This window comes from Callorhinus ursinus, unplaced genomic scaffold, assembly GCF_003265705.2.
Source record: "Callorhinus ursinus isolate GAN/ISIS: 27379988/994484 unplaced genomic scaffold, GSC_fseal_2.0 scaffold57, whole genome shotgun sequence".
Lineage (NCBI taxonomy): Eukaryota > Metazoa > Chordata > Mammalia > Carnivora > Otariidae > Callorhinus > Callorhinus ursinus.
In genome coordinates this window covers 5,402,372-5,430,341 of record NW_027397119.1, presented here as the reverse complement: position 1 = coordinate 5,430,341, position 27,970 = coordinate 5,402,372, and the positions used below count along the sequence as shown (strand labels likewise).

General features: G+C 52.8%; 2 protein-coding genes across 3 annotated transcripts; both read right to left on the bottom strand.

The window, feature by feature from the left end:
• Positions 1–376: 376 nt before the first annotated feature.
• On the bottom strand, positions 377–8,136 carry ELF3 (E74 like ETS transcription factor 3). Of its 2 annotated transcripts, none has more exons than XM_025855073.2 (9): positions 7,965–8,136; positions 4,478–4,648; positions 3,890–4,111; positions 3,572–3,658; positions 3,253–3,372; positions 3,003–3,092; positions 2,739–2,855; positions 1,833–2,028; positions 377–1,193 (listed from the first exon to the last, which is right to left on the bottom strand). In XM_025855073.2, exons 2-9 carry the CDS (start codon positions 4,638–4,640, stop codon positions 1,079–1,081), a joined length of 1,110 nt encoding a protein of 369 aa, XP_025710858.1. In that variant the 5' UTR covers positions 4,641–4,648; positions 7,965–8,136; the 3' UTR covers positions 377–1,078. The 2 variants fall into 2 exon arrangements, with proteins under 2 accessions (XP_025710858.1, XP_025710861.1); XM_025855076.2 differs by lacking the exon at positions 7,965–8,136 and adding an exon at positions 5,082–5,237.
• Positions 8,137–8,758: 622 nt separating this feature from the next.
• RNPEP (arginyl aminopeptidase) lies at positions 8,759–27,476 on the bottom strand. Its single transcript, XM_025855071.2, has 11 exons — positions 26,877–27,476; positions 22,525–22,665; positions 22,073–22,221; positions 17,280–17,396; positions 16,348–16,583; positions 13,993–14,106; positions 12,993–13,105; positions 12,705–12,813; positions 11,271–11,495; positions 10,375–10,517; positions 8,759–9,347 (listed from the first exon to the last, which is right to left on the bottom strand). Exons 1-11 carry the CDS (start codon positions 27,459–27,461, stop codon positions 9,189–9,191), a joined length of 2,091 nt encoding a protein of 696 aa, XP_025710856.2. The 5' UTR covers positions 27,462–27,476; the 3' UTR covers positions 8,759–9,188.
• Between the last annotated feature and the right edge of the window lie 494 nt (positions 27,477–27,970).

Below are 27,970 nucleotides of genomic sequence, written 5' to 3'. Positions count from 1 at the left end.
CCAAACCCCAGCCTTTCAGCAAGGAAGCAGGCCCAGAGGGCTGACTTGGCCAAGGTCACCGCACGAATGTGTGGCGGCAGCCGGGCTGGCCCAGTGTCTGGCTGGCCGAGCTCATGCCCTTGCTTGCACGGAGCCTGGGAAGCTTTCAGTCTCACCTTGTTTCCTTTGCTTGCCCTCCAGCCGCCCCCACCCCCCCGGGGGCAGCTTGTCTGTAAACGGAGCCCTCCTGCTCTAGGACACCTGTCCCTACCCTGCAGGCCTGCCTCTGCCTTCACCCCCAGCTGGGTAGACCTCCTGCCCCGGCCCCTCCTCCAACCCCAGGGCCTCATGCACTCCAGAGGCCCAAATTTCAGTATGCAGGTAGCTAAGACAAAGGTTAGAAAAAGCGCAGAAGACACTTTATTGGAGGTCTCTGCTTCCATTCACGGGAGAAAGGAGCCAGGAGCCCCAGTCTGAGGGTCCTGGCATCTCCCCGCCCCTCACTGGCCCAGCCGAGGGCCTAGAACGGTCAGTCTGACCACGAACACACGGTGGGAGAGGAGCGGGGAGGGGAATGTCTTAGAAAAAATAGATCTCTATGTACATCTGACGTATTTATAGCACATAAATTACGGAGTGCTCTGACCCCTGCCTGCGGAGTCCATGCACTGAGATGGAAGCCGGTCCGGAAAGCAGGGGGCAGGAGGACCCCGTCCTGTCCCCTCTCTCGCAGCACCCCTGCTGCTGCTCCCCCTGGCCTCCTTGGCTCAGCCCAGGCATGTTGAGGCGGAAGGCATCGTCTGTAGCTGCTGTCTGGGTTGGGTCTAGGAGGCATCAGGTAAGAGGAACGATGCTGGCAGCTGTGGTCAGCCGACCGGTCACCTCAAACCCCAGGGCTCGTAATTCCAGGAGGAGGGCAGAGAGGAGAGGCCACAAGCCCCACATCCCAGGATGACGGCTGAACAAGGAACCCGAACCTCAGCTTCTCTCCATGGCACGGCCCCAGCCTGCCTGAATGGTGGGGGGGCCTGGCGGTCCTCCCAGGAGGGGGCTGCAGGCCTCAAGTCTGTGCGTTTGGTCCTGGGTCCCGTTCGGACCCTCAGTTCCGACTCCCAGCAACCTCTTCCTCCTTCCAGCCGCTGGAGTTTTTGCCGAACTTGTAGACCAGCCGCCGGCCATCCACCCGCTCCAGTATCTCCCGTTTGTAGTAGTACCTGGGTGCGGACAAGGGTGGTCAGACGGGCGCAGGCAGGGAGCAGCCTGGACTGCTGATGCCCCCCCCGGCCCCAATATCCTCGCGGGGCCTGGCCCACTGGGTTCCAGCCTGAGCCTGACCCACTTCCTGCAGCTTTCTTCTCCCCTCCGGCAGGTAAGATCTGTGTCTGCCATTCCCCATGATGGCACTCCGGCCTAGAATGGTGTCCACAGTCCCTGGTACTACCCATGCCTCTGTCCTGGGGCTTATCATGAAACCACGTGATTTTAGGGCTGGAAGGGACCTTAGTGATCGTTCAGGGGGAGACTGAGGTCCAGACAAGCAATCTAATTGATTCAACAGGGGGAGAGCCAGGTCTTGGTGGAGGCCTTGGCTCAAGCTCTTTTCACCACTAAGAACTTTTCTCAGGACAAGCCTTGCAGATAATGCAAAGACATGTTGCCAGAGAGTTTGCTGTGTTTGCTATGCCGACCTACTGCTTTCTCCACGTCATCCTTTAATCCGCGAAGTGCGCAGACACTATTAACCTCACTCTACAGGACTCAAACCTGTCAGGAGGGTGGTGGTCAGAGAGAGCCGTGGGAGCGGGGACACGCTGTCCCCGGCAGCACCCGCAGGACCCCGGGCACCTGCTCACCTCATGGCTCTGCTCAGCTTCTCGTAGGTCATGCTGCTGTTCTTCTTCTTTTGGCCCCAAAGCTGGGCCACAGCCTCTGACCGCAGGAACTTGAAGACACCCTCTTGCCGGTTCTCCCACTTCATGAGGCCTTCATTGAGTTCCGGGTGGATGAGGATGTCCCGGATAAACTCCCACAGGTGGGTACCTCTGGGGGCTGCAGGGCCAGAGGCTTCGGTCAGAGGCCAGGGTAGCCCCTCTCTTCCGAGGCCAGCGGGCCCCGCCCGGCCCGGCACACCGCCCACGGATGGCCGCGCCGTGTCAGGGCTGCTCCCTCCCACCCGCCTCCCCCACCACACGGGGACTGCCTCTCACGCAGCACAGATGTCTTATGCACTCAAATATTGATCCTCTGTCTGGCTGGGATTTGAGAGTGATCGAGACGCACTACCGCCTGAAGGGGCCCATGGTTCGGTGGGCGCCACCAGGAAAACAACCAACACCAGGGCCTGAGGCCTGCAGCAGGGCATGGTCCTCTGCCTGAGCCCCCTGTGGCCCCGCGGGCCCTCCCAGCACCCACCAGCTGCCCCCTCACACCGCCGAGGGCGTCCCAGCAGGCAGGACAGAGTAAGTGCCTAGAGAACTGGAGTGGGTGGGCTGGGAACCTGGGCTCTAGTCCCACGGGCCTTCTTCCAGGGGCCTCAGTTTCCCCCCCTCTCCAGGACCACTGACCGAGGCTCTGCAAGGAGGTGGTGACCAGTGTCACACAGCCTCGAGGCCCGTGCACAGCCGTGATGGCGGGAGGGAGGAGCGGTGTGGACAGCCGGCGACCACAGGAGAAAGAAGCCCCAATGGTGCCACAGTGAACCTGCCGCCCGCCCCACCCCCCAGGCCTCAGAGCAAAGTGGGGAGACCCCAGGAGCTCACCATGCTTGCTCTTCTTGCCCTCCAGACACTCCCGAGACTCTTTGCTCAGCTTTCGAGGCCGACCCCGTTTCCGCTTCCCATGCTTAGGATCCCCCTTCTTATAGTCAGGAAAGCCGTCTAAGACAGAGGAGGTGCAAGGTCAGGAGGGAAAGGAATGGGGGGCTTGAGGGGGCAGCTCCTGTACCGGAGGGAAACCCTGCAGGCGAGCAGGGATGAAGGGAAGGATCAGCCCCATGGGCACTGCCCACTGAGTCCCCCACTCACCCCTAGAGAAGAGCTTGCTGTCACTGGGATCCAGGTCCACATCACTTGCACCGGAGTCTGAGGAGTGGGGACTCTGGGAAGTACCAGTCCCTGGGGGGGGGGGGGGGGGCGGGGGGAGTCCATACCTTCTGGGGGGCCGCTGCCCAGCCCGCTCCTGTTCCTCGCAGGAAGCCTGGGCTCTAGTGCAGTAACCAAGGGCTGCGGGATGTTTCGGGGAAAGGGAGGCTGTGGCCTGGACGAGGGTGCTCACCTGCGGTGGAGACATCGGAGCTGCCGGGGGAGGGGGCTCCTGGGCCGTAGCTGCCAGGGAAGTAGGGGCCGGCCTGCCGGCCCTCCTCCAGCATCTCTTGGCTGAAGGGGCTTCCCTGGTCTGGGAAGAGGAGTTAGGGTTCAGACAGGGTTCAGAGGAACAGGCAGGGATACTAGGCCACCCAGAGGTCCAATGAGCTGCTGTTTTTCTAGCTGGGGGAGACAGAAGTCTGGCAACCGAGGGTCAGCTCTAGCGCTCTGGGTAGAGGCTGGGACGGGACAGGACAAGCTAGGGGACGATCGAGAAAATGAATTCTCACCAAAGGGGCCCAGGGTCTCCTGGAAGGCCATGCTGTCCTTCTCCAGCAGCTCAATGATCCAGCTGAGTTCGTCAGGAAAGCTGGAAGCTGATTGGGAAGGGAGGTGGGGTCAGCGCCCAGGCAGGCATCGCACTCCCCGCTCCCCTCAGGGCTTCCTTCGCGGTCTGTGTCCACTGGCCTGGGGCTGCGGGTCCTTCCCGCAGCCCTGCTGGCCTCAGCTCGGGGTGTGGGCCGGTCCCTAGGCCAGCCTCCCCAGCTGAGAGGGAGGCCTCCCCCTCCAGCCCTGGGCTCCCGGGGGCACCAGCGGCCGGGACTCACTGAGGTCCCACAGCTGGGAATAGAGTTGGTCCCCCAGAGGCCCGAAGACTAGGCGCAGCTCCTCGGGGGCACAGTTGCAGAGCGTGGCCCCGTCCATGTCACACCGCGAGAAGTCGATGGAACTCGCGTCGTATTTGTTCTTCTCCACTTGGTAGCTGATCCAGTCCAGAACCTGGGCCTTTGACCAGAACTGGGGCTGCTTCCCCGACCAGCTGGCCTTCTCTACAAGGGACAGGGCACAGCGTCAGGTCAGCTTGAGCCACCCGGACCCTCACCGCCCATTTCTGGCGCCCATTTGGGCTTCTGTGTGCATCCCCCACCCCACCCCTCCACCCCCACGTCTCAGAGACCCTCCCAGGAGGAGGGGCAGGGGGCGGCATTCACAACACCTTCGCCCAGCACCTCACTTAAGTCGGTCGCTGTCCCTCAACCCCAATACCTCAGCCTCTTACAAGTCACCCCAGCCCCTAGTGCTGGAATTTGCTGGGGGGACCCTCCTCCCTGCCTGATTTCCCCATTTATCTAACAGACTCTTAGAGGGATGTCTCTCCCTCCCCCAAACACCCCATCCCATCTGCTGAGACCCACCTGTGCCCTCCAGTGGCATCTGGGGGTTACTCAGGGTCAGCACCAGGTCATCAGCCCCAAAGGTGGCGGCAGGGGGGACGGAAGTCAGAGCGGGCTCTTCTGAGCTGTACATAGTACTGAAGTAGTTGCTAAAGACGTTGCTAATCTCACAGGTTGCAGCCATGAGGCTACCTAGGGAGAGAGAGGCCAAGGCTGGTGAGGGCCAGGGTCCTCTCCTTATCCTCTGGCTCTTCTGTTCCATCCAAGCCTGGGGCAGGAGGAGCCCCAAGGCGGGGGGGCGGTGAAGGTCACTATCTCTTTGGACGCCCTCCCTTCATGGAGGGCTTCAAGACCTCAGAGCCTGCTGCGGGCACCAGGCCTCCTATGGGCCCCCTCCTCAGCCCCCCTGGGCCCTTGGGTGGGACTGGCAGAGTTAGGGCCACTGTGTCCCTCCCAGAGACAGTGCCTCTGCTACCTTCAGGGCACTCCCACTGCCTGACACTCCTGCTCAGGGGCCCTACAGTGCGCAGCTGCAGTGGGTGGGTTTAGAAACTACACATCCCCTCGACCCCTCTCCGTTTCCCAGGGCCCAGGCTGGGCAATATGACAGGTGGGGGGGTCCTACCTGACTGGTGGAGTGTGGGTGTGGCAGGCAGGCAGGATTAAGGGACAGTAGGCAGGCAAGAAATCCAGGAGGCCAAAAGCTGCGCCAGGTAGCTCTGAGGCGTCTGGCCCGCGCTCCCCCACCCTCCCTAAATAGAGGCGTTTGGGAGCTCCTCCCCGAGCCCAGGGCTTTATAGTGCACCCGGCGGTAACCTGAGCTGGTGGCTCATTGGACGGAGGGGATTTCCTGGCCTTTAGACTGGGCTTCTGGCCCCAGGTGATTTGCATATTTTGTGCCACTTGGCCCGGATCCTGGCAGGCGGTGCTGGGAAATCAGGCCCGGCTGGTTTAATGATTGTCAGAGTCTGTCATCCCGCACCCTCTGGGGTTGGGCACAGGGCACTGGCCTGGGCGGGTGGCAGGAGAGTCGCTGGGGTGGGCATCTGTACTTTCCGCCACCCACTGGCGCAGAAAATTCCTCAGGGGGGCCAGGCCTGGGATGGGCTGGCAGGGGGAAGAGAACAGGGTAGAACTGGGGAGGAGAACTGCTAGTCCCCAAACGGGTAGAGATCTGAGGGCAAGGAGGCCTCGTAGGGAGAGCAGATGGTGGGGTCGAGGGCATTTTCCGACAACGCCCAGGATTCCTGCTGGAAGGCTCTCCAGACACTAGGCAATATTCATGGGCTCGTCCAGCCTAGCCTTAGGGCCCCAGCGTTCCTAGGGTCCCCAGTAGTCTGCTCGCTGGCATCTACTTCGGTGGTAAAGTCTTGACACGCTTTGCCCACCCGGACCCCCTGCAAGCTGCTGTCACTTCTGGAGAAGCCTGGCTCTCCCTCAGCCCCAGCCGGAGCCCTCGGACCCTGCAGGTGCTGGAATCCGCGTGGCCGTGTTTATCCCGCGCCGTCAGGTCTCCTTTCTAGTCTCCCCGCCCTCGGCCCAGTTGACCCGTACCTGTCTGCTACCCTCTAGTGGCCAGAAGCCTGCCTCCCTGGGTCCTAGCATTCCACGAAGAAAATGGAACGCTCAGTATTCACCATTTACCAGGCACTTGTAACGTAGTCTCCACTTAAAACTCACACAAATGCTAAGGAATGTAGGATTGTCTCCAATTTTAAAGCTGAGAGCATCCTAGCTCAGAGGGGTTTTGTGTCTTGCCCAGGCCACACGGAGCTGGTTAAAGTGGTGGGGCTGGTGCTCTTTCCCCATAGCAGGCTCGACCTGGCTTCAGGGTCATCCGGCTCAGTGGCTCAGAGGCTCGGGCAGCCCCTCGCCCTCCCCACGGGCACAGTGAGTCCTTTGTGTCTGTGGTCCCGTCTATGAACGCAGAGCCCACTGGAGACCCTGAGCACGGGCAGCAGAGGTTGGGGGGAGGAGGCAGGAGACCCAGGTGACTCCCAGGTGACTCCCCAGCTACATGATTCTGCTTGTCCCACTGGTAAAAATGAGGTTGTTTGGACTTAATAATCCCTAAGATCTCTTCCAGATCTAGCTTTTTATGCATCGAAGATGTAGGATTTGAGTGTCTCTTTCCCTACCTCCTTTGTTAATGCCACAACCCTGCATGGTTCGTGGCCAAGCTTAGCCTCGGTGAGTGAAATGGCTCCTCACACGGTGACCCCCCCCTCCAGAGCTGCCCCCTTCTCTCTGGAGCCAGATGACTAAGAAGGCCACCTCCCGGAATCTTCTCTTTGTCCCTGAAACTGCTGCACCCTAGGAGAGGGGCTTAGGGTCCAGGGCCCCCTCCACTGGGGTGGCAGGAGAGCCTGGGGCTCTGGCGGTAGGATTTTCCCCAGCCCTTCAGGGGGCCTCCCCCAAGGAGCCTGAGGCGGACACACCCTCCACCCAGTCACTCACCCTGGAATGTGGGAGAACCGGCTTCTAGCCCCAGGATGGCTCACATGCTCCCCTGCCCTGGGGGACACCTGGCTCAGGCTCCAGAAGGTGGGATGAGAAGGATGTTTGCCTTCCCCCGGCTTCACAAAAGAAATGGGGCTGAGATAAGGAATCCCTATAGGCTAGCACCTTATCTCCAAGTATTAATGCTCTCAATAGCCCAATAGTGGGTGATGTTATGGAGGGTAAGCGGGAAAGACTTCAGTCTGAGGTCAGTGCCTTGGAGGTAGAGTGGGGAGAAGGTTCTAGGATAGTGGTCAGAGGAGCTGTGGAGTAGGCAGCCTTCCCAATACCCTGCCCATGGCAGGAAGAGCCCGTTGGTCCTCCCCATAAAGCTTGCCCAGACGACGTCACAGCCTCATCTTCGGGATACAGGATGGCAAGCACTGCCTCCCAGCCCTATAAAAGGATAGGCACATCCAGCAGGACTGTTGGGTGGCAAAGGGGGTGAGCAAGGCAGGCAACACAACTCAGGATACCCATGCTGTGCACCGTGAGGATTCTCAAAGTTAGTGGGGTCAAAGAGCGGCTGTCAGAGGAAGGGCTTCCCCAGTGACCCTACTATTCTGCCGTAGGTGTTTGTGCAAACAAGGCAAGACAGCCATGGCTGTCAGAGCTGCTAAGCCAGCCACCAAGCTGGGGAGCAGGCGAGGCATCTGGATAGCCCTAAAATCATCCTTGCCTATAGCGTATCAACAGGGACAGCCCTGAAAGAGCTATGGAGACAGTCTGCTATCAGAGTGCCAGGGCCCAGAGGCGATCCTACAGTCCTGCGCCTCCAAACCCCTCTCCTCAGACCCAGAGTTCCCTCTCTGCTGGCAAAGCTCCGGGCGCGCCAGTGGACAGAGGCACTCACCAGCCTGCACCTGCTCACCGCCATTCCCTAACTTTTGCTAGGAGCGAGAACACATCAAGTGGCTACGCTGCATTTTTCTTCCCCAACCCAGTGGGGGGACAGCAGGAGGCCTGAATGGATAACCTCGAAGCCAGGGACACGACCACACATGGAGACCTGGTCAGGAGTGCCCGGTGTTGAAGAAAGGCAACTTAGGGGCGCCTGGGTGGCTCGGTCTGTTAAGCGTCTGCCTTCGGCTCGGGTCATGATCTCAGGGTCCTGGGATCAAGCCCCGCATCAGGATTCTTGCTCTGCGGGGAGCCCGCTTCTCCCTCTCCCTCTGCCTGCTTCTCCCTCTGCTTATGCTCTGTCAAATAAATAAATAAAATCTTAAAAAAAAAAAGGCAACTTAAATATATTTAAATATTGGGTTTATCTTCGAGACCCTCCCTCATCCCAAACGCAAACTGCTAACTGCTGAGATTCCTATGTTGAAAACCAGGAAATTGGAACTTAGTGCCAAGTTCTGAACCAACTCTGTTTCTTACCACACCATTAAAATACTTATCCAGGAAAAAAAAAAAAACTTATCCAGGATCAAAAGCAGGTGAGGCCCAATGAAGGATGGCGAGAAGGCCAGAGAAAAAAACACTAAAATACACATTTTTTAAGCAATGGAACAGATGAACAGGAATGGCCCTGCAGGTAGGGAACTTAGCTGCCTTCACAGAGAACTGGAATGAGGTTCGTTCGCTACAGGCGTGCAATGGGGCATACTGCCCTGTATTTTTCCATTGCAGGTGTGAGACCCCTACCTCCTATGCCCAGGAGTTCCCTGTGGACAGGGAAGTGCTGTCAGCCTCTGGGGCGCCCCCCACCCCACCGTGACCTTCTTAGAACATCTGCCCCCACAGAGGGCATGTGTGGAAGCAGAATTTTCACAGCCACTCAGGTCATAACTCCAACTTAAATACTTTTCATTTAAAAATATTTATTAAAATAAAGATTAAACCTGAAAAAATGAATTACCAGAATGCAGCCCTTTGCATAGTACTTCAAGAATCAGAAAAGAAGAAAAGAAAGAAAAGAAAAGAGGAGGGAAAAGAGAGGGGAAGAGAAGCATAAGAAAATCTCTGATCTTCCCCGACAGCAGGGGGAGGGAGAAGACTGCCCGCCCTCACCAAAGCCAGCAGAGAGCTGTGGAAGGTTCTCTGGTCTTAGGACTTGCTGGTCCAGAGAAGTTTCCACCAGAGCAGAGGCCCAAGAGTCACAGACACCAAGCCCAGAGACCAGATTTCCCCAAGGGTGTGTAAACTTCAGGAATTTGGCTGGAGAACTGGAATTTGGGAATATTCTGAAAGCCTGCAAAGTCTGAAGAGGCAGAAGCCAGGCCCAGAGCCTCTAATTGCCCTTGGGCGCCACGATCTGCTGGACGTAGTTGACTACATTGCTGTGGAGCTGGGGGGCAGTGGCCTCGAAGGTCTCCTTGGCAAGGGTCTGGGCCACCTTGCTGCCAGCCATCATTGCGTGGTACAGCGGAAGAGTATACTTCTGCTTCCCCTGCAAGAAACATACACACCCGTGGCTTAAGCAGACTGCTCAGTGAGTCGACACAGCCCCCGGCCCCAGGGCCGCTCCAACAGCAGGCCTCAGCAGGTGCCAAAGGGGATGTGGGTAGCAGTGCTATGAGGAGGCTCCCAGACAGGCGTGTTCTTATTCTGGCATCTTCTTGGGGCCAAAGATCCCTGTAGGTAGATCTCGGTATTCACTCCAATCCATGCTAGCACAGGGGTGTCTACACTCTAAGTAGGCTCCCCAGCGTGGAGCCCAACACAAGGCCTGAACTCACGACCTAGATCAGGACTGAGCTGATAGCAAAGGCTGCCGCCTATAAAACCGAGGGCCGCGTGAGGCCCAACTGCAGGCAAGCACAAGAAAACCCACAAGTCAAATTCCCACCCATGTGAGAAAGCCACATCACAAAGCTCCTCAACTCCAGAGGCTTGGAGAAGCCTGCAGAGGGCTCAGAACACCTCCAGACAGGAGCGCAGCTCCCACCACAAACGGATGAGGGCATCCGAGCGCTGCTTTGGACCCAGCCCCATCGTGCCCCGGGCTCTGAAGCGCTCTGGCCCTTCCCCAGCAGGGCCGCTCTCACGGGGCGCCCGAGGCTCCTGCTGGCCTCTGAGCCCTCCCAGGTCACAGGCTTCCCCAGGAAGCAGGAACCTATGATCTTACCCTTCACTCACCTCTCGTCCTTGGGCCCCTCGCCCCAAGACTGGCCCTGGAGTCCCGCTTTACCCTTTCTCCCAGTTTGGGGTTAGCTCTGACCCAGCTTGGACCCTTCAGGCCTCACCTGGTGATCTGCAAAAAGCTCCCCAACCCCAGAGGCTTCTTCCCGCCATGGGAACACCTCCCCCAGCCACACTCAGGAACCAGACCGCTGAGCTGGGTCCTCTCCCTTCCCCTCCCTCCTCTGCTCCACAGAAGGGCACATGGGGAGGCTCTACCCGCGGGACTACGGACAGTAGGTCGAGGCGGCCCACCATGTGGGCCTGAAGGGGACAAGGAGGTGCGGGTCACCCACCTGGCTCTGCAGGAATGCCTTCACTTTCCAGAAATCCTCCTGGTGGTCATTCTTAAGGACGATCTGGCCCCATCGTAGCCGGAGCTCTGCATTCTGGGAGTTTGAGATCTTTGGGTATGTCTCTCCGAGTGTCTTCACGTTCCCTGAAGAAAGAAAATGGGTTTTTAATGGCTGTGTCATCAGAGCCACGAGTGTGTCTGTCCACAGACCCTCGTGCAAGCCCCCGGAACGATGTCACGGAGGCTCCCGACCACCCACTTTACCTCATCCTGCTCACCTCAGTCTCCGAAAGGGCGCTGTCCGAGCCTTAAGTTTACCTTCATTTCTAAGGCTCTTCCACCAAACTTCCCTTAATGTAATTACAGACTTTCTGCCACCATCCTGCTTACCCTCCAGGTTAAAAGCCCAGGTATCCCCCTAAAACATGCTGCACCCCACCCCAGGTTTTTCTCCCCCCACCACTGAGCTGCTGAAAGTTCTCCCGGCTTTCACATGTTCTCTTTCCAACACCCCTGGGGGAATGTTATTTCTGGCTGAGCAGCCACGCGGCAGTAGTGGGGGCTATTTGTGCACAAGTTCATCCTCCGTTCCCTGGGGGGGGTCACAGTCACAGCCCCCAGGCATGGAGCGGTTAGGAGGACTTGAAGGAAGACTTCGATGTGAAGAGCTGAGAAGAATCACCTGCAGAGCCTAAGGGTGCAGCGAGGGCTAGGCTTTAGGATTCTCTTCCTAACCTGTGTGTAGGACTCACAGCAGCTGTTGACGTGTTCCCCGTGAGGGGCTTGCATCCACCTGCCAACCCCCGGCAGCTGCCGAGGGGTGAGCCCCGCCCCTGATATCAAGCTCTACACAAGGGACCTTGATATGCTGCATTGATTTACCCCACTTTTTCTTACCGGGAGGGAGAGGGGATTTCTGGAGGATCTTATCGAGGAAATACACCAGCTGGTAGGTCTTCCAGGAAGAAATGGCCACAGCTTCGATGGCCTTCATGTCCAGCTCCTTGGCCACCCACAGCTGGGCCAGCTCTTCAGCGGGCTTCATAAGTAAGTCCCCAGGGGAGAGGTCAGGGAGGTAGGGGGGCCAGCCTGGGGTATTCAACCACCGATCAAACTCAAAACCTGTTTGGTGGAAGGAGAGAGGGGGCTGTCAGAATTCTCTGGCAGCTTCGTCAACTTGGCTCCAGCAACACCTAGATCTCAAGCTCCTCTCTGCCTCTCTCGATCCCAAACTGCTTCTCTAATTTTAACATCACTTTCCCACAGAACTACCTGCTCCGGTTGGGTCCCACTAATACTGAGACCCAGAGATTGTTATTGTCAGACTGGATGGCCCCTTTTTCTACTGTGACAGTCATTTTGAGTCCAAATTAACACTGGGCTGCCAGAACCAAGTGGTTGAAGCCTTTCCTAGCCTCAGTCAAGTTCACGTTCTCCTTCAGATGAGAAGAACAACACAGTGTTGAAGCTCCTGGGCCCTGGGGCCGGGCTGCCTGGGCTCCTATCCCAGCCCTGCCATTAACTAGCTGGGAGGCCACGGGCAGGTTACTTCGCCTCTCTGCAACTCCGTTTTATCTGTAAAATGATAAAAGGCTGAATGAGAGGCCCTGCACGTCTTAGTAGTGGTGAGGATTAAATAAGCAAATACACAGTACGAGTCTAGCATGCTGCCTGGTGCGTAGTGAGCACTCAGTAATTATTAACTTTCATTAGCCAGGGAGTCTCGTGACCTTCAAGTGCGGGCCTCCAAGCAGAGGGTAGGTGCTCCAGGCCGACCAGTCCCAGCTGTCAGGGCAAGTGAGTTTACCAGACCAATGATGGCCTGACTCAGAGTGCCCAGCACAAGGGCACTCCAGTGCCCTCCAGTGGGCAGCCTCATCCACAACAGGCCACCGTCTCCTCTCTCTTAGGGCCTCCCAAGCTGAAATCAGGGCGGCCCCTGGGATTTTGCTTCACTCAGAAGTCCATACGAGGCAACTCCATGCTTGCAAGGCGGGACAGCTGCCGGTACCGCGGGCCTGGGTCAGGGCTGGGGCAGTGGTAGCTCTTTGGGCAGAGTCGAGGGTTTGGTTATATGTGTGTACGTGTGAGGAAAATGGGGGCACAAGAGGAGACACTGAGGGGAAAAAGTGGAGCAAGCGAGGCCAGGAGGAGCCGAGAGAAATCACTCTTGTGGAACAAGGCCTGGGACCCTGGGTGTGCACCCCTAGGTGCCACTTACTGGAGGACTCGATTTCATGTTTTCCCGCCCCACCTTCAGTCTTCCTGGATATAAATTAGACATAATTCTCTACTATCTCCCAGGAGCCTTAAGCCAGCTCCTCTGCTCACCTGGAATGGACTCCACATTCTTCTTCTTCAGCTCAGGGAAGTATTCCAAGTAGAACTCTAGAAAGTCCTCAGCTAAGATACTTTGGAATTTGAATTCATTAACATAGGCCTGCAGGGAGGGAGGTACTTTTCAGTCATTCTGGATCCTCTGGGGAGTACAGGCCCTCCGTGCCTCAGGTTCTCCTCCACCCCTTCCCTTGTCCCTTCAGCCCCTGCCTCTACCCCTGAACTCTGGCCCAGCTCGCTTCTCGGCGACTCCTTCTCCCCTCATCTCTGAGTCGACTATACCTTGAGAAAATTGTCAAATTGATCCTGGTCACCCACCAAGTGGGCCAGGTATGAGACAAAGCAGAAGCCTTTCTCGTAGGGAGTCTCGTTGTAGGTATCATCTGGGTCGACACCTAGCAGAGAAAGCAGACACTCGTAACCTGTCACTTTTGTTGTCCTTCTCCAGCTCCAGATTCTACGAGTAATTATGGAGGAGATCAGAATTCAGCTTCCTCGGATTCAGCAGGCCAAGAAAGTTTCCAGATCCACCTTGGCCTCTCTCAAGCCACTTCAAAGTTGATCTTAAAGGGTCATTAACTACGGACCTAATAAGAAGACAAAGAACCAGCCTTCCTGGGGAACTGGCAAGTTTCCTTGTTCCTGGGATTGCTTTGCTCCAGTGGGTTCCATTGACTCTTAGGACTGAATATAGGGCTTGGTGCCTTTTCCAGCCCAACTGGTCACCACCTCCACTCAACCTCCCCTCCCAGAACAAGTGGTTGTTTCTACAAATGTTCTAGACCAAAATAAACGAATGACCAGTCTACAAGAAGTTCATTTTCATGGTCATTGGCATCAAGGAACGTGAGCTTAAGTCACACAAAGAGGTCTTAGATTAGTCATACATGGAACTAAAGAAAGATGTCAGAAAATAAAAATACATGACCTTGGACAAGTCATCTTATTGGGTGCTCACTTACATCCTCTGTAAAATAAGCGGTCAATCTACAAGACTACAGGTCTGACTTGATAGAAAAAGAATGGCAAAGAGCCCTGGAAAATGATAGGGGCCTGTACAAATGCAGAGCAACAGTAAAGTCACTAAGAACTGCACAAAACTGGAAAGAACTCCCATTGGGGTGGAATGGCTTTGGCTGAGTCTGTCTAGAGGCCAGGAAATGGCTAAAAAGAGCTCTGGAAGGCTCTTCCTTCCCAAGGAGAGTATTCAAGGTGTGCACAAACTTGGGGCCCCAAGCTCAATGTCGGGGAGGGGGTAGTCAGACAGAGGAGCCTCCCGGACCTGGTTCGATCTTCACGCGGAGCTTGTTGAGTGGGTGTTCCTTGCCAGTGATGTCCATGTGCTGCTGAAGCAGAGCCCGGCCAGTGGCAGCTTCCAAGCAGGTGTAAGCAGAGCCTGGGGCAAGAAGAATCCTTAGGCCTCAAGACCACGTCCAAGTATAATTTCCGGACAAGAGGGTGTGCTGCCTCCTTGTGGCCACAAGAACAATGACAGATAACTGAAGATTCATATTGTCACCCTCTTGGGACCCCAGGGCCAGAAGGGTCAGTGACAGAGAAGCTGACTCAGCCCCTAGCTCCTTGTTGCTCTGGACTACAAATGACTCGGTTAGCTCAGGCGGTCAGTCTCGCCCAGACATGAGGATGAGGGAATCTCACACCTTTTCCTGTGACTGTTACCTTTCCTCATCAATATGCTTTTATTTTTAGAGATAGTAATTTGATCTTCTATAAAAGCAGACTATTTGCATTTGACTGTTCCTGCCAGACAACAGAAACTGTCACCCAACATTTTTCTAGGGGTCTCTACATTTCCTTCTGGCTCTAAAAATGGAGGGGAAGGGGGCCAGGTTTCGAACCAGTCACCTCTGCCACTCACAAGGTGTTCTGACTCTGGGAGAGGTACTCAATCTCTCTTAGCCTCAACTTCTTCATCTGCACAGTGGGCTGACAACATGTGCTTGCAGGATTCTTAGTGGCTGAGTAAGATATTTACAAATAGGCTCTTGTTCCATATACTCTGGATGAAAGTAAATTTGCACAAACTTTCTGGGAGGCAATGGACAACGTGTGCTAAAAAGCCTTTAAAATGTTTGGATCCAGAAATTACATTTCTAGGAATTTATCTCCATTGAGATGGTCTGGGATATGTTACGAACATTTATATGTAAAAATATTTGTCAAAATATTCTTTCATTAGAAAACTGAAAATAAAAAAAAAAGAAAAAGAAAACAAAATTAACAGGGGCACCTAGGTGGTTTAGTCAGTTAAACATCCGACTCTTGATTGGGGCTCAGGTCATGATCTCAGGGTCATGAGATGGAACCCCCGTGTTGGGCTCCACACTCAGCATGGAGTCTGCTTGAGATTCTCTCTCCCTCTCCCTCAGCCCCTTCCCCTGCTCACACACATTCTCTCTCTAAAAAAAGAGAAAAACTGAAAATAACCTAACAGCTGGAAACTGAGTATGTTAAGAAACGTCCATACAATGCAGCTATAGAAGAAAATTTAATGAGTTGGGAAAATGTTTAACTTTATTAAGTTAAAGAAAAAAAGGCAGTTGGAAGGTCTGATGATTCACACACACACACACACACACAGGAAAATGTCTGAAAGGATATACATCAATTATCTCTGAGCAGTGAGATTATGGATAAATCTATTGTGCGTGCTTTCCCATATAGATCAAAATAGATTTTGATGAGAGAAATAATAAAAATAATACATGTTATATATTTTTTCTTTTAAGATTTTTTTTTTAATTTATTCATTTGAGACACAGAGATACAGAGAGAGAGAGAGAGCGCACGAGCAGGGGGAGAAGCAGACTCCCCGCTGAGCAGGGAGCCCGATGTAAGGCTCGATCCCAGGACCCTGGGATCATGACCTGAGCCGAAGGCAGACGCTTAAACATCTGAGCCACCCAGGCACCCCATACATGTTATATTTTTAAAGCACCTGATATATAGCAGGTTTTCAATAATGAGACAATGTTGAGAAAGTTATTTTAAAAGCACACCTGGGCTCAATGTGGGGTTCTGCCCCCACCTGCCAAGTGGCTTGGACACATTTCTTATACTTTTTGAGTCACAGTGAGCTCATATATAAAATGGAAATCATATCTGTTTCATAGAGCTATTGTGAAATTGTTAAATGATGTATTTTTAATAAGGTACCTGTACAAAGCTGGTAAGCAGGTGTTCAATAGGAGGTAATGATTATAATGATCTTATGATTTATTTGGAAGATTAACTAGCTATGTGGGTAAACGACCCTGGGCAACTCTCCCCGAGGGGTTGCCTGGCTGTTGGAAGAACAGAGCATTGAGTGTGGTTTCAGCTTAGCTGAGAGGTCCTTTCACTGTCGGGCCCCTCATTGGTTCATTCAGCCAACATGCAGTTTCTGAGACCCCCTCTCCCCACCGTGCCTACTGACTTAATGCCATGTAACGCAATGGGGCTCATCCACTTGGAAGGGACTTTTGTTTAGAGTCAGCCCTTGCTGGCCTCTCGCCAGAGCTTTCTGCACCGCTGCCCCTCCCTTCATGCCCGCTTGTGTCCCAAAACCCCGAAGGAGGTCACACTGGCCTCGCAGGTGAAAGAATGGAGCGTGGGGTCCCTAGGAGAGCTAGCTTACCAAAGAGGACAGTGGAGATCCTCCTCTGGGCATACATGGTGAAGCCTTCATTGAGCCAGAATTCCCCCCAGTTGGCATTAGTGACCAGGTTCCCGAACCAACTGTGGGAGATCTCGTGGATGATGACGTCAGCCAAAGAGCGGTCCCCTGCCAGAAGGCAGGGGGTGACAAAGGTCAGACAAGGGTTCTCCATTCCTCCAAACGGAAAGGATGGTGGCATGAAGAGCAGGTCATACCTGCCGAGAAAGCAGGAGGTCACAGACAGGTCTCGGCTCCCCAGGGCAGAGACCCTGCCTTACTTCCCCAGGTGGGCCCCTCAGCCTACAGAGATGCAGCCACCAAAGCAGCAGCACGCAACCCCGAGCCCAGCGCTGAAATGACACTCAGATTCCTCCGTCCCCAAGTCGCTGGGACCTCCCTTTCCCCAGGTTTTGCCCTCTTGGAGGCGGCTCTCTGAAACCTGCTCCCTGTTCTCCTTCCAAGCAGGGTATGGCCCTACCATCAGCTCTGTCACAGTTAGCTTGCTGATGGCTCACTTGGGGTCACACAGATCTAATAGAGCCTTTGATCCGAGGCGGCTAAAGTCTGGAGATGTCACAGGAAAAAATGGGAGTGTGTGGGGGCTTCTAGCCACCAGGAAAGGTAAGTCACAAAGGTCCCCAAGGTCCCCTGACAGTGTTTCCCCATCTCCACACTCAGCAGCTGGAAAGCACATTTTTATCACTTCAATAACCCTCTCTCTCCGGGTCCCTCCTCAGCACAGTGAAGTAGGCCTCGTTTCTCCCTTCCTCTATCTCTTCCTCCTCTCCTTTACTTCTGGGATTGCGGAACTTGGCTCTAGGGGAGAGAGGAGAAGCAGCACCAGAAGGAAGAGAGGGGGAAACCAGGGACTCAGTTTAGCAGAAGACATTAGAGTCAATGTGATACCACACCTTCCCCAAAGGTAGGGTCCAAAAAGTTTCTCTCCTGTAGCCAGAAATTCTTCTATCACCCCGTTGTACTCTTCCTTGGCAGCCTCGATCAGGCAGGGCTCAGCCCACACCCGGCTCCTAAAGACAAGAGCACAGAAAAAAGCAGGCTGGTGTTTGGAGACCTATCATGGTGACCCAATCTCAAAAGCACCTGGAGAAACCTGGCAGTCTCATATCTGAGCCAGATGAATGTGACAGTGTGGCCGGCCACAGAGACAGGAGGTGCAAGGTCAGATCACCTATACGGGTCCGAGACTGCTCGCCACACCTGATAAATAAGATCCCAACACAGCGTCCTAGAGGAGCTGCCTCCCGTGTGCAACAGGCTCAAACTCACAGCGCCGTCATGTTCCGTCTCCAGCATTGAAGGTGACCTTGCAAAAGTCACTGACCTCCCTGAGCCTCAGTGTGTCTCTGTAAAGTGAGCGGGGAAGATGAAAGAAGACAGCATATAAGATAGAAAAGTGGATGGGCTCCAGGCCAGGAGGAGGGAAGGTGTCCTCTCTGCCCCTGTGGAAGCTCAGGAACTGTTCTTTTTTTTTTTTTTGACGGAGACATAGCAAGAGAGGGAACACAAGCAGGGGGAGTGAGAGAGGGAGAAGCAGGCTTCCCGCCGAGCAGGGAGCCTGATGCGGGGCTCGATCCCAGGACTCTGGGATCACGACCTGAGCCGAAGGCAGACGCTTAATGACTAAGCCACCCAGGCGCCCCTCTCAGGAACTGTTCTAGCAGGAGGAGAAGGAGCAGGGGCTTCCCCAGGAGCAGAAGCAAGAGCCTAGGAGAGGAAACTGTACATGCAGGTGAGGAACCACCGAGAGTCTGGGATACTGGAGCACTTACCATCAGATCGGGGCTGGGGGAGGGGAGGGGAAGAACGGGTAGAGAGGCCCTCGAGGCTGCAGTCACAAAGGGCCTGATACACCAAGTGACACAGCTGGACCTTCAGAGCCATGAGAGCATTTTAAACCAGTAAGTGGTGTGCGCCGGGGTGGTTCAGTCAGTTAAGCATCTGCCTTTGGCTCAGGTCATGATCCCAGGGTCCTGGGATCGAGTCTACCTCGGGGTCCCCGCTCAGCGGGGAGTCTGCTTCTTCCTCTCCCTGTGCCCCTCCTCCCTGCTCATATTCTCTCTCTCTCAAATAAATAATAAAATCCTAAAAAAAAATAAACCAGTAAGTGGTATTATCAGATTGAATCCTGAGAGATCACTCTAGCTGCAGTACCCAGAAGATACCTTTAAATTACAAAAGAGAGTGCGTATGCCCAAGAAAAGCATGGAGGAAAGGCGAATGGATCCAAAACAGAGTCCTGGGCAACACCAGCACATGGTGGGGCTGGGCAGAGAAGAGTCCAGAAAGGACGAGCCAGGGGGTCCTGGAGCCGGGACAGAACTGCATCGTGGAAGCCAGAGGAGGGTCAAGAGGCAGAAGAAAAGTGCAGGACACCAATACAAGGACTGAGGAGGAGCCAATGTGCTACACATGCTGAGGCCAGTGGCTCCTCTTACTACAGGAGTTTCTGTGGCACGACGGGGAGAGGTGCTGGATTCCCATGGGTCCAAGCAGTACGTGGGCGGTGGGCGAGCATAAACACGACTCTTCTAAGGAACTCGGCTAAGTAGGGAAGCACAGGGTAGTGTGCTAAGAGGGAACATGGAGTCAACGAGTTTGTTTTTTGCTTTTTTCAAGGTACAAGAAACAGGAACATGGTTAGGGTTGGAAGGAAAGAGCTAATTGGGGGGAAGGCTGCACATCTGAAGAGTGAGGGGTAAACAATGAGGCAAAGCTCCACCAGATCTGGGGAGGGACTGAACCAACAATGATGGCTCAAATGCAGAGATGTGGCTTTAAACAGAAGGATGGACACCCCTCTTTAGAGTCAGAGGGAAGAAGGGAAGGACGAATGCAGATGAAGATGACTTTTTACATGGAAAACAGGAAGCTGACATAACCATATCTGACAAATTAAATATTCTCAATAAAGTAGGAGACAAGATCATCTGCTCGGAGGGAGGATCTGGTGTTTGAACAGGAAATTTGAAGACAAGAGTCATTCTTTAAGGAGAGTGGGCTAGGAAGATAAATAAAGGACTGGTGAGCAATATTGAAAGCATATCTGTAGTTGAAGACGACATTTGTTCTATTTTTCTTGAAAACCACATAAATGTCAGCTTTTTAAAAAGATTCCATTTATCTGAGAGAGAGAGAGAGCATGAGAGGGGTGAAGGGCAGAGGGAAAAGCAGGCTCCCTGATGAGCAGGGAGCCCAAAGCAGGGCTCGATCTCAGGACCCTGGGAGCATGACCTGAGTCAAAGGCAGACGCTTAACCAACTACGCCACCCAGGCTTCCCTACGTCAACTTTCAATTCCCGCTTTTCACCAAGATACCAGAAATGGATAGCAGAATCAGTATGCACAGCTGTCTTCTCCTCTCAGACACCCAGGTACAGAAGTAGAGAAAGGGGACAGCAGGACCCAGCACTGGAAGTTAGAGCAGCAGGAAAGCACACAAGGCGGCCTGCTGTGTCAGGAAGAGAAGATCAACCCCACACCTGGGCCACAGAGAAAAGACGGGCCCGGCCACGAGAGGCGGCTGCCCAGGAGGAAACGCACAGCTTGCAGGAAGAAAGGCCTCAGTTAGCTTAAGAAGCAGATACAGCGAGAGTGAGGTCACCAGGGGGCCGGCAGGTTAGGGGCACAGGGCATGGGGTCAGAGAATGAATGAGGCAAAGGCATTTAACATTTCTGCTACAGCACAGCTCATGCGAACGCCCACGGCGAGGCCCTAGATTGTAGAGTGTGTGCCCATGAGTGTGGGGGGCTGGATCAGGTGGAGAGGGTCCCTGAGTAGAGGAGGCTGAGGAACCCTGAAGCCACCCTCATCCCTTCATCCCTGGCATGCGGACAGGTAATCCAGATGGAGAAAAAAAGTCACCAAAAATGATGTGACAGGGCTGAGAAAAGACCATGACAAAGGTGTCAAAGTCTTCAAGGAATTGCTTTGTGATCAGCTTGGATATCACAACTAGCAAAGTCCTTCAACCCAGGCTACTTCAGCTTGCTACAACTAGAAGATGAAGGCCAGGCTAGACAGGGGGCATCCGAGATACTTACTCCAGTACAGAGATTTCTGTCTAAAGAAACTGGAATGTTCTCCGTCAGGCTGGATTTTTATTGCCGGTAGTCTAGCGCAACAAGCACTGGCTCTGCACAGAAATGCCTGGATTGGAATTCCAGTTCTGCCAATGATGTAACTTTGCACAAGTAATTCCACCAGAAGCCTCAGTTAGCTTTATCCACAAGAGGGAGAAAACAGTAACCCCCTCAGTGAGGTTACGTAAGGATTAGAAGAGATTATACATAAAACATGACTAGGACATATCCACTATCTCTTCTGCCCAGGATTTTCCTCCCGTGGTAACTGGGACTGGGGGCAAAGTTTGCCGGAAGACCCTCTCAACTAACATACCTTCACAAGACCCTAAGATGTTCCCCCAAAAGGCAAGGACTTGGCTCAGTTGGTTAAGCATCTGCCTTCGGCTCAGGTCATGATCCTGGGGTCCTGCGGTAGAGTCCTAAATCAGGCTCCCTACTTGGTGGAGACCCTGCTTCTCTCTCTGCCCCTCCCCCGGCTCGTGATCTCTCTCTCTCTCAAATAAATAATCTTTAAAAAAATAAATAAAAAATAAAATAAATAGTTTATACTCTTACTAACAGAACCTTAGTAAGAGTAAACTCTCTAAAATAACTCCTTTACTTATCTACTTTCCGGTCAACTGCAATGCTGACGCTCCTTTGGTTATGTACGACCCACTCTGTCAGAAAGACTGCCCTTCGTGGCAGGAGAGCACCTAGTCTTTCAAAACTAGTACTGTTTTGAGTGTGTGTGCTGGAAGCAGATGCCAATGGCATCCCATCTCTTATTCTCTCTGAAGCCCAGGAACTAAGATTCATGATCTTAACAGTGCTACTGAGCTCGGCTATGAGGTCTGATGCCTGTAACCAATGCGGTCAAGGTCACCACCGCCTCTAGGACCTGAGAGAAGGGCCATAGCAGCAGAGCCGGGAAAAGCGCCACAGCTTACTGTCCAGCCTTTGATCATTTTACTGCAGGATTATGCTGTACTGGCAGATAATATAAGAGCCAGGAAAAAACCGACACGCCTGGTCAGGTTTCTTTTAGCAGGAAACCTTACAAAAGCCTTATTCATCTCCATTAAACCCATCTAATTTCACGGAGGTATCTCTGCCACCATGGGTTCAGGTGTATGTATCTGGAGCAGACAAAGAAGGATCTCCCACTTTCCTCTCTGCAGGGGAACAAGGAGATCAAAGTTGTATATTTCCGGGAATTACATGCTAGAGAAAAAGGGGAGATTTGGTACAAAGATTAAAAAGCAAATATAACAGCTAGAAGGGAATTCAGAACTAAAAGATAGTGATAAAGATGAGTCTTCTAAAACTTCTGCTTCGGTGCCAACCGCACTCCACAAGGTGGCCCAGGACAGCAGCTACTGCTGTTAGCAGGACTGATGACCTCATTCCAGACAGCAGGAGGAGAAGCAGAGGGGGAGCAGGGAAAGCCCTTCCTCCCGCTGTACTCATGCCACACGCTTCACTTCTGGGCCACAGAAAGGCTGTCCATTGAGAGCAGATGCAAGACTGTCCCAAGAACCATCCCAGCTGGGCCACTGAGCAGAGGCCTCCTTGCCTTGAGGTCAGTCTGACCTTGCCTGTGGAGGTCTTTGTCTCCTACCTGGGTCCAACTTCAGCCGAAACCAGATCTCCGATGGCCAAAGCTATCAGATAGGAGGGGATGGGATGACACATCTGGAAGAAGAACTTATTTGGACCTCTCTTCTCCCAGGTGTTAGCACTCATCACAGCTGTGAAGCCATCTGGGACCTGACAAGAGACAAAGCTTAGGAGATTTTACCCGGAGTCTCCTTTTGATTCGCACTAAGAACAGCATGGCGGGCAACCTGCATGGTGACAGCCACGACCGGGAGCCTGTCTTGGAGAACACAAAGGTTTCAAGAAACTAAACTTGTGCTAAGCTGATGGAATTTAGCACAAATAAAATTTCTGTACATGGAGGAATTTTGCAGAGGTACCGCTGGATGGATGTAACAATTTACCAGTTGAAATGTGACTAGATAGATCTGAAATTCAATCCCAAGGGCAGGTACTTAACCTTAATCCTCTTACCTCAATAAGTGCTGAATATTTGCATTTCACTGCCGGAGTGTCGAAGCAAGGGAAGAAGGCCCGGTTCAGGACAGCCTGACCCTGGGTATAGACAAAAGGCTTCTTCTTTCCTGCTGTCTGCTCAGGAGCCAACCAGCAAACCTAAGAGAATAGAAGAACATTTCCAAACTGACACCCCCTACATGAGCTCAGTCCAGCCAGAGAAAAGGAGTTGGCTGGGAGGGGAGAATTTTAGGTAATCCTTATAATCCTACCAGCAGTTTGGTCCTGACTGGGAAGTTCTCTCCTACTGTGTATTTAATCCACCCTGGAATCCATGCCAACGTATTGACGCCCACCTCACATGGTAGAAACACCACAAAGGGTCTATTCCCCACTGTATCCCACTAGGTATCTCAAGAATTCCAGACATGGCCTCTGACCCTGGCATCCTGTCTTCCTCCCCTGAGTCCCGCACACTGTAGTGGTTTCTCATTAAAAAACAAACAAAAACCAATTGAGAAGCAGCTGTATTTGAACTTGCAGTAAACGGCACAGAAAAGCAGAAGGGAAGTGGGAGGAGTCTGTGATTAATATGTGTTCTCCATTCCTGAAACTTACCCATTCAGAATAAATGTATTTTACATTATAGGTACTGGCTATATATATAATTTTTTAAATATCTTTTCAAGATTTTATTCTTAAGTAATCTCTACTCCCAACGTGGGGCTCAAACTTACAACCCCGAGATCAAGAGCTGCATGCTCTACCAGGTGCCAGCCAGGCACCCCGGTTATATATACGTCTTAATTTGTTTTCTGTCAGCCTGTAACCAAAGGCAAATCTGAATGATTATTACAAACCCAATTTTTGCCTACCGCAAAAAGTTCACTTATAACATACTAACTGTGAGGGGGAGGAGGGTATGTCAGCACCAAATACCACTTAGAATTTAGAAAAGGATTAGATTAACTCTGGCAAGGTTTCATAGCGGAAGCCAAACTTTCTGGTTTAAAGGTGAGTAGGACTGAGATGGTTGGAAAGGAAAGAAGACATTCTCAAAGAGGTAGGTAGCAGCGTGAAAAAAGGCATGGATGGGCGATCTCTGGGAACTGGGGGTAGGTTTCAGATACAGAGGTGGGAGGCATGCCTCGGCAGGTGGACTGAAATGCTTTGAACACAAGTATTTGAGACATACTTTTAAGAGGCATAAAGACGCCACATGGAGATGTTGGCTTTTTCTTTGCTTGAGTTTCTTTTGTGTGGTGTGAAAATTTTAATGAGCCTCCTTCCAAAGAGTACAGTACAGATGGAAAGGAGGAGAAAGAAATACCACAGTGGAAAAACCAGCACTACTTCAGCCAGATGAGTGAGGTCAACTTCAAACAGTCACAAATCATGTTGATACTGTGTATTCGCAATATGATGTGAAGACAGAACTTTACCTTTGTGGCATTCCACTGAATTTTGTTGTGAACCTAAAACTGCTGTAAAAAATAAACTTCTTAAAAATTTTTTAATAACCCCAGTCTGATCATGCAAAAAACAGACAAATTCCAATAGAGAGGCATCCTACAATATATCAGACCAATACACCTCAAAACTGTCAAGGTCAGGGTGTCTGGGTGGCTCAGTTGGTTAAGCCACTGCCTTCGGCTCAGGTCATGATCCCTAGGTTCTGGGATCGAGTCCCGCATCAGGCTCCTTGCTCAGAGGGGAGCCTGCTTCTCCCTTTCCCTCTGTCTGCTACTCTGCCTGCTTGTGCACGCTCTCTCTCTCTCTCTCTGTCAAATAAATAAATAAAATCTTTAAAAAAAAAGAAAAACTGTCAAGGTCATCAAAAACAAGTAAAGTCTGAGAAACTGTCAGAGCCAAGGGGGAGCCTAAGGATACATGAAAGCTAAATATACTGTGGTATTCCGGATGGGACCCTGGAACAGAAAAAGGTATTAAGTAAAGCCTATGAAAATCTGAAAAAAACTATGAACTTCAGGGGCACCTGCGTGGCTCAGTTGGTTAAGTGTCTGCCTTCAGCTCAGGTCATGACCCGGGGGTCCTGGTATCAAGTCCCACATCGGGCTCTCTGCTCAGTGGGGAGACTGCTTCTCCCTCTGCTGCAGCTCTCTCTTTTTCTCTGTCAAATAAATAAATAAAAACCTTAAAAAAAGAACTATGAATTTTAGTTAATAATACTGTATCAATATTGGTTCATTGTTAACAGATATATCATACTTGCAAAATGCTAATAGAGCAATCTGTATGTGGAAGGGTATATGGAAACTCTGTACTATCTGCTCACTTTTCTTGTTAATCTAAATTGTTGGGCGCCTGGGTGGCTCAGTCGTTAAGCGTCTGCCTTCGGCTCAGGTCATGATCCCAGGGTCCTGGGATCGAGTCCCACATCGGGCTCCCTGCTCGGCAGGAAGCCTGCTTCTCCCTCTCCCACACCCCCTGCTTGTGTTCCTGCTCTCGCTATCTCTCTCTCTGTCAAATAAATAAATAAAAATCTTTTAAAAAAATAATCTAAATTGTTTTTTAATCCTTTGGTGGGGGAGGGGCAGGGAGAGAGGGTGATAAAGAATCTCAAGCAGGCTCCACACCCAGCACGGAGGCCAATTCGGGGCAAGGCTCAATCTTACAACCCTGAGATCATGACCCAAGCTGAAATCAAGAGTCAACCGACTAAGCCACCCAGCACCCCTAAACTGTCTTTAATCCTATTATTGAGAGAAATTTAATGAGTTAACAATAAGACTAACACATAGTATTCAGTAGGTACCAGGCACTGTATTAGGCACTTCCATAAAGACAACTCATTTAACTTTTGTCAAGCACATAGACTAGTACCTGGCACATTTTAATAAATACTGGTCATCCCCTCCACCATACCTTAATGCCTTTTTTTGTTTATAATGACAGAAAGGAGAAAATGGAGCCTGGTAGTACAAGTATTTCCGCTCTGTAAGAAAGAGTCTTAAGTCAGGGTGAGGCTGTTACCTACAGTGATTAAGGTGAGAGCCCTCACTTGGGATGGTGGCAATGAGAAGAAGGAATAAATACAGGTGACTTTAATGTCGACCTTCACAGTGCAAAGTGTGGGTGTCTGCTCTTAGTCTCTAATGAAAGCTGTTTACTATGGATGTTTAATTTGAGGTGCCATTTTCAGTAGGCAATTTCAGAGAGGGCTTAATTTTTCCAGGGATCCTGTTTAATTCCTGGTTCCTGCCCCAAACCAGAAGCTAGCATGTAACAGGGCAACCAAACACATTTAAAGATATTATGTTATCCTTTGAGGGCACTGGGTTTTTTCCTTTGCCTTAGAGGTTTGGACTTTTCATTCTTTAAACAAGTTCTATCACAGGTTCATTTATTCCCTGAATAAAGATGGAAACAGAACTGTCTTTTGGGGCAGCTCTAAGAGTGAAAGGAACTGCTAGCTAGATAAGAAAACTTTGATTGTAGGCAAGCAGCCTACCCGTGAAACGTATAACCCACCCTACTTGAGAAACGACTAGCAACCACAGCCTCAGGACTCTTTATGAAGGAGTTCCAAACTCTTACAAATGTAAGCCACATAACCATCCATCCTTTTATTTAAATACCAATATCTGTCCACCACCCCAAAATGTAATATTTAAGAGTTAATCAATAAGAGTCAATCAAGAATAATAACAGGGCCAACTTATTACAAAGTCTAGAACACCCTAATTCTAGTTCTCATTTTTACTCAAATTCTTCAATTAAACAAATCTGGGACTTCGCAGAAGAAAGCAAAAGTAACTCTCTGGGGTTCAGAGTTATTTCAGCCTGTGGCACCGCAAGAGCACACGGACAAAGGGCTGAGTCAGCACCCAGGGCTAATTAACCGGCAGGGTCCAGGGCTGCCGTAAAAGGAAAACTAAGTAGCTCCTTATCAGGGACCTAGGCCCCAAAGCCCCGCGAAACGTTAAATTCGATATAAATAGCCGGTTATCCCGAAAGCTGCACAGGACAGGGTTTCCTCGGCAGGCAGAAAGAGCAACCAGACAGGGCGGTGTGCGAGAGGGAAACAACGTGGAGATGCCACCAGAACCCCTGGGCGGGGAGAGGGAGGAAGGGTGGAAAGGACGAAGAGTGCACAGCTCGGAGGCTGGCCGGAAGCCAGAAGAGGGAAAGCGGAGCAGCCTGGAAGGAAGAGAGGGCGCTGAGGGTGGGAGGGCGAGAGGCGTGCAACGGGAAGCTCCGGGCCCCCTCCGGGCAAAGGCGGAAGCATCTTCTCTCTCTTTGAGGGTGGGGATTAGTGCAGGTCCGGGGACCGGCTCCGAGGCAGGAAGGGCGGGTAGGAAGCGGCCGGGAGAGGCCGCGGCGGGGCTGGGCCCCGGAGTCGAACTCACCCCGGGTCCCTCCCCGACGCGGTAGGTGAGCAGAAGCTGGAAGCGCTCGCCGGCCGGGCAGGGCTGCGGGAGGGCCACGCACAGGGCCTGGCCGTAGTGCGAAAAGGGCTCCGTGTGGAAGGGCACGGGCTCCGAGGGCGGCTCCTCCAGGCCGGGCCGCTGCCGCCGCAGCGCCGCCGCCGTCACCTCGAGGCACGGGTGCGAATCGAGCCGCAGCTCGGTGGCGCCCTCGGGCACCAAGCAGCGCAGCTCCAGGACTGCCGTGCCACTCAACCCCCGGCTCCCGGGGCCCGGCCCCGGAAGCCCGAACTCGACCCGCAGGTCCAGGTGCAAGTGCAGCATCTGGAAAGCCCGGAAATTGGAGGCCGAGGCCACGTCCACGGCCTGCGCTGAGTGCAGCGGCCGCGGGGGCGCGCTCGGAGACCCGTCGTTCGCCATGGTCCCGCAGAGCCGTTGAGCAACTGCGGGCAAAGCCCACCGGTTCAGCCGACTGCCGCGGGGAAGCCACGCCCCGAGCGCGCCGGGCCGCCGTAGGCCCCGCCCCGCCGGCCGGCCACGCCCCCAGAGCGGCCTGGGCCGGGTCATGCCCCTCTCCAAAAACCTGAGACCTAACCACACACCTCTCGCTTGCTCTCCAAGTGCCCACTCTTCCAGCTTTATTCGAAATACCTCAGGCCCTTGGACAAAAAAGTACAGTGGGATAATTTGGTCCACATCTGTCCGGACTCATCCTACCGCGATGTTACAGTAGTCCGAGTAGCGCACCTTTCTCTGCTGACGTTTCGTTCCCGAATCTCCCAGGAAGGTAGTGGGGATGTAGATTGAGCCCGGAATTGGAAGAGTCTGAGCTCGAGATCTCACACTCTGCGCTGGACCAATCATTAGGACTGTGTGTGTCACCTTGGGCAAATCACCCTCAACAAAGGTGAATCTCTTCAAACCCCTTTCTGCACCTTTAAGATAGGAGTAATATCTCACGAGTTAATTGTGAGAACTCAATCGGGCAGTTTGTCTAAACACACTTGGTAAACAGTACAGAATTCCACACCATATCAAGGTTCATCCATCCCCACGGGTTCCAAGCACACTTATCT